The 8,038-nt window shown below is 39.0% G+C and overlaps 1 protein-coding gene and 1 pseudogene across 2 annotated transcripts in view; one reads left to right on the plus strand and one right to left on the minus strand.

Moving 5' to 3' along the window:
- LOC101303994 overlaps window positions 1-4,067 on the plus strand; it is a 6,250-nt pseudogene extending 2,183 nt beyond the window's left edge. Inside the window, exons 10-21 of the transcript XR_184568.1 lie at window positions 455-520; window positions 649-731; window positions 1,028-1,161; window positions 1,418-1,628; window positions 1,802-1,933; window positions 2,013-2,073; window positions 2,222-2,281; window positions 2,515-2,573; window positions 2,680-2,767; window positions 2,959-3,081; window positions 3,461-3,526; window positions 3,891-4,067. The product of XR_184568.1 is annotated as a vesicle-fusing ATPase-like (transcript). The remainder of the gene's footprint in view (window positions 1-454; window positions 521-648; window positions 732-1,027; window positions 1,162-1,417; window positions 1,629-1,801; window positions 1,934-2,012; window positions 2,074-2,221; window positions 2,282-2,514; window positions 2,574-2,679; window positions 2,768-2,958; window positions 3,082-3,460; window positions 3,527-3,890) is intronic.
- A 1,311-nt stretch (window positions 4,068-5,378) lies between these two features.
- LOC101299572 (cytochrome P450 716B1-like) lies at window positions 5,379-7,588 on the minus strand. Its single transcript, XM_004296535.1, has 2 exons — window positions 6,503-7,588; window positions 5,379-6,189 (listed from the first exon to the last, which is right to left on the minus strand). The coding sequence occupies exons 1-2, from the start codon at window positions 7,464-7,466 to the stop codon at window positions 5,696-5,698; spliced, it is 1,458 nt and encodes a 485-aa protein (XP_004296583.1). The 5' UTR covers window positions 7,467-7,588; the 3' UTR covers window positions 5,379-5,695.
- Window positions 7,589-8,038: the final 450 nt, after the last annotated feature.

An 8,038-nucleotide genomic window follows, 5' to 3' on the forward strand; every position in this document is an offset into this window, starting at 1 on the left:
CCTCTCTCTCTCTCTCTCTCTCTCTCTCCTGTACATAGATTTCTTGTGGGGGTTACTATGGAATGTTTGTAATTCTTTTTGTTTTATTGTATTGATATTTTAAAAGTAATTTCTTCTGCCATTGGACCGGGATATGATAATCTCACTATGCACGTTCCACAATGAACTTGAATATTGTGACAGCTATGCTGCTTTGCATTTGTCACCTGTATTTATATTAGCCATTAAGGCGGCCTTAAGTAAATTATGATTGATAGTCACTGATGAGTTTAGACTTGGCATCACCTGGGGATCCTTCAGTTGCTTAGCTTTCTAACTGTAGGAATTGATATTACTAGCAAAAAAGAAAAGAAAAAAAAGAATCAATATATTTATACTTGTCAGATGTAATAGTTTTTGGCTAGACATTTTAGCTATTGCACTATATAACATGTGCTTTATTTCGTATATACAGTCAAGGGGATCGACTAGAGATGGCACAGGCGTTCATGATAGTATCGTGAACCAGTTACTTACAAAGGTTGGTGCATTTTGAAATTTCTGTATTGTAAAAATTAAAAGAAAAAATGAAGAAGATTCTATGCCATTATTGTCTTGTGTTCCTGAGCTATGTCATCAGTATGACTGAAAGATTATTTGATGTCCCAGATTGATGGTGTTGAGTCTCTGAATAATGTTTTGCTTATTGGGATGACCAACAGAAAGGATTTGATTGATGAAGCCCTTTTGAGGTACTCTCTTTTTCGCTGCCTCCATCCCTCCCTTACCTTTCTCATTGCTACTCTATTTAACTGTCTTCTGTCTTCAAAATAATAGAAAACATAGTCAATATTTACCTACTGTTGGGTATAGTGGACTAAACTGGTATAGTGGCTTTCGGACATGAACTTTAACTTGTTCATATAAGATATCTTCAATTTTAGTACCTCAATGCAGTCTGGACTACCGAACATAATTGGCGTAACCTTTTCTCTTTAGTTTTATGGTTGCTGATGTTTTGAGGTATTTTCTTTCTCTTGTTTTGTAGGCCAAGACGTCTGGAAGTTCAAATTGAGATAAGTCTTCCCGATGAAAATGGTCGCATACAGATTCTTCAAATTCATACTAACAAAATGAAGGAAAGCTCTTTTCTTGCTCCTGATGTCAACCTGCAAGAGCTTGGTATGTCCATTATTTACACATGCTTCCTGTATACTAACTCATTCAAACGTTACATGATTGATTCGTTTTTGAATGACTATTAAAGTTTTTTAAATCATAAGATTGGGAGACGGGGAATGGAATAAAATGTAAATCATTAACATGCGGTGATTAAATAATATATTGGTTGTTTTAGTTTTCCAAATCTTGGCAGTCATTTGAACCATGTTTGGGTATCCATAATGGAGGGATTTTCTTAATTAGCTCATGTTTGCAGCTGCTCGTACAAAGAACTATAGTGGTGCAGAACTGGAAGGTGTTGTTAAAAGTGCAGTATCATTTGCTTTGAATAGATAACTAAGTTTGGATGATCTTACCAAGCCAGTGGATGAAGAGAGTATTAAGGTTACAATGGATGATTTCCTACGTGCACTCCATGAAATTGTACCTGCATTTGGTGCCTCCACTGATGACCTTGAAAGATGCAGGTACGGCTCTAGTTACCTGTGTAGTACTGAGCTTTAAAGTAACTGAGTAAACTATTAGGGTTTATATAGTTTAATTCACACCAGCTTGTTAAGTTATAGAAGAGATCTAGTTTCGGCACTTGTTTCCTTTAATTTAATTTTGTTTGTGCTCTTATTTTTAAATTAATTTATAGACTTCATGGAATGGTTGATTGTGGGGAAGATCATAAGTATATCTATCAAAGAGCCATGCTGCTTGTGGAGCAAGTTAAATCAAGCGACAGAAGCCCCCTTGTTACATGCCTTTTGGAAGGTCCTAGTGGCAGGTAAGCGATCCTGTGTTTATTCCTATTTCATGTTCATTTTCGTGTTGCGAGTGTTCTGACAGTTACGTATCTTGGACAGTGGTAAATCTTCACTAGCAGCTACTGTTGGCATCGACAGTGATTTCCCCTATGTTAAAATTGTAAGCTCATGCCACATTTATTTCATCTCATGCCTATATGCTTGTCAAGTATTTACTGTTGCTTTAAATATTTATTCTTTTCCCTTCGGGAAAAAAATCTTTTGATATCAGCCATAATTTTTGTTTTTTTAATCTTCTGTTTTGATAGATCTCGGCTGAGGCAATGATTGGTCTTCACGAAAGCACTAAATGTGCGCAAATCGCAAAGGTTTGTTGGGTCTTCTCAAAGGCTTTTAAGAACACTAGCATTTTGGAAAGTGCTGATTACTGTTTAAGTCTACAGATTTCACTTTCTCTAGTATTATAAACTCCAACAACAATCTATGGGATGATCTGTTGGTTTACTGATAATCCTTGTCTTTTTACACACTGGTGAACTGTTGAAGTTGTATTGATATGGCTGCTTTTAATTTGTCTTTTTCTTTTCCTCTTATCTGATAGGTTTTTGAAGATGCATACAAGTCGCCATTGAGCATTATTATCCTTGATAATATTGAAAGGTAAGCCGGTCTAATTTATTTGATTTTTTGTTTACTCATGGTTACTCTCCTATACCCCGGCACTGATGTCTTTTGAATTTTTTATTTTTTTATCTTTGGTGTGCAGGTTACTAGAGTATATCGCTATTGGTCCAAGGTTTTTGAATCTGATATCTCAAACACTGATGCTCCTTCTCAAGCGCACTCCTCCAAAGGTTCTTCATTTCTCTGCCTTCTTCATTGACATTCAGAGCCGCTGGATTTATAATCTATTGGCTGAATCCATGGAAATCCGTCTATTTGACTATTGTAGTTTGGGATTTTTGTTTCTTTCTCTCACTGACATCCTGAACTTCTGTGAATGCATAAAATTTTTGTTCCTAATATTTCTATTTCTCTTTTGTAGGGGAAAAAGCTTCTGGTTTTTGGTACAACAAGTGAAATCTGCTTCTTAGACTCGATTGGGTTTTGTGATACCTTCTCCGTCACCTACAATGTTCCCACATTAAAGACAGAGGCTGCAAAGAAGGTAACCAAATATTCTTGGCTCCGTTTTGGTATTTCTTTGGCTTTGAAGTTTAAATAGATCTTGTCTCTCGGATATGATTCTATAACCTTTTATGTTTCAAATTAGGCTGATAACACTAGCACAACCCTAGAGCAAGCAATCCCCTATATCGCTGTAGTTTTTCTTAAAATGAATTATGGGGATGTGTTAAATTCCTTAAGAATTGAACTGTTTCATTATATATGGTGTTGTTGCTAGTAACAAGATGACTGATTAGTTCTTCTAATAGCCACTCTTGTATTTCCTACCTGTTTCATTAGGAGCAACATATACTGTAAATTGTTGAGTTTTAAATTGTGTATGTAAATTTAAAATAGTTTTGCTTGTTGTCTCCTTATAGGTGCTAGAACAGTTAAATGTCTTTGCTGATGAAGACATAGATGATGCTGCAGAGGCCCTGAATGATGTAAACTTTCATCCCTACCTTTGTTCATTCATTTATATATTTATGTTTTAAAATTTCTGCTATATTATTGTTCCCCGGCCATGTCTCTTTCAAGAAGAGGACATAGAAAGCGCAACAAAAAAAAAGAAAAAAAAAGAAGCTTTATGGGATCTCCAATTTTCAGTTATTGGTCCTCTGGCATTTTCTTTTGTGAGTCGGATCATTTCTGTGGTTGGTTTTTCTACCACAGACCAGACTTTGCATTTGGTTGTTGTACTTGGCTACCTAGAGTTGTTTTGTACTAATATTAGTGACCCAGATAATAACGTCTCTTTTACTTGCTTATATTCTGACTTCCTCTCTCTGATATTCAACTTCTCTTTAGATTCCTATCAAGAAGCTCTATATGGTAATTGAGATGGCAGCCCAGGGTGAGCAAGGAGGATCTTCCCAGGCAATCTTCTCCGGCCAATTGAAAATAGAGATCAAACACTTTCGTGGAATCCTCAAGGATACTGTTCGAGAGTTCAAGAAAGAGTTCGATATTAGCTTCAATGTATAGTCGGATATGAAAAACCACATGATTCTTCGGAGTTAACTAGTAATCATTCACAACCTTATGTCCCTTCCATCTTTTTTTTATTTGTTTTTGTTTTGGCTTTCGATTCATGATTGGTTATCTATGTTAGCACCAACTACGTTATCCCTGTTGGGACTAAAAGCTTGGCTGGAATCCGGGAGCAGTTTAGTTGTATATCAAATTGAGGGGCCTGTTCTTGCCTTCGTTTGTGGTTTTGCTTGCCTTCGTTTGTGGTTTTGTCGACTGTTAATATAGGATTAGCCATGACTATGTGCAAGGTTGGGAATATAACTGGCCTGAAATCGTTAGCCAGCTGCCCAATTGCTTAGCTATGGAATTTTGCTAAGGTTTACTTTTGGTATTAGCAGGATGAATTATTCCTGATTGATGAGAGTCTCTCTTATTAGTTGACTGAGTTCATCTGAGTCACAGTTTAGGCGTTTAGGCTTTTATTCATCATCTATTATGCGTTTACAATCTTTTGAGTCCTTCCATCTAGACCCAGGTTGTGTCAATCCTCAAATTGATATACTACTAGGAATTCCTCGCATTGGTTTCTCTATTTGGATTTATTTTGTTTGGTTTTGTTTAGATGACTTTTAACCATTGGATTGGTACAATCTAAGACCACCATGTCATCCTTACTTCATCTAATGATTATAAAATATCAAAGCAAATACAAGCAACTTAAATCCAAACAGAGAATTCGGATAACCCCAGCTTCTGTATTTGGCATGAGCAGCTTGTAAGGTAAAACCCCTGCTCCACGTCTGTTTCGGAGGCTTGAATCAGCATTTCTTCGTTCAATCACCTTTTCGATATTCCTCATATCCATAGAAAATATGTAGAATGCCCCCATAATAACTGGTTCAGCTGACCAAGTCGACAAGTCTTTTCTTTCCCCAATATGCTCGTCATCGGGGGAGTGCTCCGAGATGATATCTATCTCAGCCATATACTTTGTTGCATCAAGTAAACTTGGAATGGAAGTATGGAACATAGGGAGGAAAGTGCCAGATCTAAACATAGGGAGGAAAGTGCACAGAGAGGTACCGTTTTCCTTTGTCATAATATTAGTTACATTTTTAAAACAAATATTACAATTTATGAGAAGTTCTACATATGCGATATTAATATGATAACAAATTTATTGTCACTGTAGTAAAATAAATTATTCATTGGGTAGTTTTAGTTCTATAAGTGGTAATTACCTCGACAACAATATTTTTACAAATTTATGAACAAAGTGTTGTCAATGAAATAAATTATTGGTTTAATTATATGTAAATCTGTAAAACAAATTAAGTAACTTTATAGTTTGTGTTGAAAATTGAGAGCCTATTCAGCGCACCCGGGTGCGCCGCGCATCCGTCATCTCCACCGTAAATTTTGACGCGGACTTAACAGAGCCTTTTGACTTTTTCAAAATCGACGGTGGTGGAGATGACGGGTGCGCTGTATAATTTTTGTTGAAAATTTGAGTGACAGAATTGTAATTTTGGTTCGATACAAATGATTAACCCAAAACGGGCGAGAAAGAGGAAGATTAACAAAGCCTGCACATAGTTGTCTTGTGGAGTAAACTAGTAGAGGAGGTAGCAGGTCATGAATTAAGCGGCCTTTTTGTGAGGGAAAAGGCGGACCGGAAGTCCCTTTTCCAGCATGGGCATAGGGTCGATGACGACCTTCTCATCGGGAATGACTGCCTCCCACTTGAACCTCTTGACCAGATTGTGCATGAACACTAGAATTTCCAATCGGGCGTACTCTTTTCCAGGGCACATTCTGGGGCCTCCTCCGAAGGGAACGAAGGTGTAGGGTGCAGGTCCATTTCCTTCGAATCTTGTAGGGTCGAACTTGTAAGGTTCGGGGAAGACAGCAGCATTCTTGTGTGTCGAGTTTGCGCTCCAATACAGCTTCCACCCTTTAGGGATGGTGAAGCCGTTGAAGACGAAGTCCTGCAACGCTTCCCTAAAGGCTCCTTGAAGTGGTGGCGCCACTCTCAACACTTCCTGTGCCACGTTCCATGAGTACTTCATCTTCTGAAGATCATCCCAGTTCAACAACTCCCCTGGTGCTTTTAAGTTGGCAATCTCCATTTGCTCTGTAACGTTATTCAATAGATTAAGACATGGTTCATATCAGATCAAATAGTTGCTATGGTAGGTAGCAGCTGTCCTTTATTTGACTAATATTTTTCAGCTACCAACTTTAGGAAACCTACAAGAAAGATCTTGTATGGATTATTATTCATGTTTATCGATATTGATCGACAAGGTTGATCCCAAAGCTATGTCAAATTCTAAAATTTTACTTTTCACGTTGCCTAAACTTTTTAACTATAAAATAGTTTCACTAGCTAGCAAGGGAGAATTGAAATTGAAATTAAAGATGAATGAAAAATAGTGATTATGTACCCTTGTAGACTGCATCATAGATATGAGGGAGCTCTCCAAGGTACTTGACAATGAAAGTGCAGGTGGCGCTGGCGGTGTCGTGGCCTCCGATCAAGAGTCCGAGAATCTTATCGGCGATGTCCATCTCCTTCATGTGGGTTCCTTCCTCGTCGGAAAGCAAAAGCATGTGGGACAATATGTCTTGGGTGGGTGAGGCCTTGCCCTCGGCCAAGTCGATCTTCCTCTGCTTGATGATCTTGTACAGCTCCCCCCTGATCCAGTTGGAGGCCTTGATGGCTTTGTTAAACGGTGTTCCGGGTAAGTCAATAGGCATCGACATGATTCCGGAGGCCAAGAGCTGGAAGGGGCCGCCGAGTCTGTCAACGTCCTCTGGGTCCTCAAGGCTAACGAACAATCGTGCAGCCAGCCAGAAGGTATAGTTCTTAGCAAGGGGATAGATCACGACTTCCTTCTTGTTCTCCCAGCCGAGAGCAAAGTGTCGTTGGGCGATGGTGTCCATGATTCCGATGTAGCGTTGAAGAGCCTGAGGGTTCATGAAGCTGGGGAGCATCTTCCTCATCTTCTTGGCCTCCTCTTTGGCGTTGCTGTTGTCCTCCACGGAAGAAGGAAAGACCTTGTTGACGGAGCTAGGCCACCAGGCAGTAACGAGCTTGTTCTCATTGGAGAATAAGAACTTGTTGCAGGCGGCGCCGGTAAAGATGCAAGCCTTCTCGCCGAAGAGGGAGGTCTTGAAGACTTGGGAAGAGAACTTGTTCATGCGGTCGAAAATGAACTTCTCCGGGTGGCCTTTCCATCCCGAGGACAGGAACTCGTAGCTCTCTCCGATCACAGGGTAGCCAACCTTCCCTGGAGGGAGGTTGTTGCCGGTGAACTGAGATCTGTGCTTGTAAAAGAGGAAGAAGAGGGAGAAAGTGATGAAGGAAACAAAGCCCAAGAGGAGGGTAAGATAGAAGTTAACCTCCATATATGATTTAGCTTTCTTGAGTGTCCTTAAAGTGTTGCGGGTAAGAAATGTGCGTTGAGTATTTCGTGGATGGTTTGTAGGAACAGACTTGAGGAGGTTATATGGGCCTCTCTTTCTGTGTGTGTGTTCTAGCGAGTACTTAATGGAGTGACTTTGTGGTTCGGCATGCAGTGAAGTCCGAGTGATTGGCAATCAAAGTCAAAATAAGCTCGCTCTTGCTTTTGTTGAATTAAAAGATTGTGTACTGAAGTCAAATCAATCACTAATAGCAAGAAATTTCAGCCACACACGACCATCAATCAGTCCATGTCCCATCATACATTAGGCCTTGTTTGTTTCCCACATGTTGTAAGCATGCCACCTTTCTCATGTTTGGTAAGCGCAACCAAGGATTAAAATATTGGTATCGGTAGATATATCGGTCCGTTGAAAAAGGGAGATTTCGGATATATCGGAGATATATCGGGGAAACTCGGGAAAAAAAATATCGGTATTTTAGGAAGAATTTTTTTTCTGAATATTTAATTTATAAATTTATATATAAATATTACAAATATCAACTTCATCTACAT

Source organism: Fragaria vesca, linkage group LG4 (assembly GCF_000184155.1).
Source record: "Fragaria vesca subsp. vesca linkage group LG4, FraVesHawaii_1.0, whole genome shotgun sequence".
Taxonomy (NCBI): domain Eukaryota; kingdom Viridiplantae; phylum Streptophyta; class Magnoliopsida; order Rosales; family Rosaceae; genus Fragaria; species Fragaria vesca.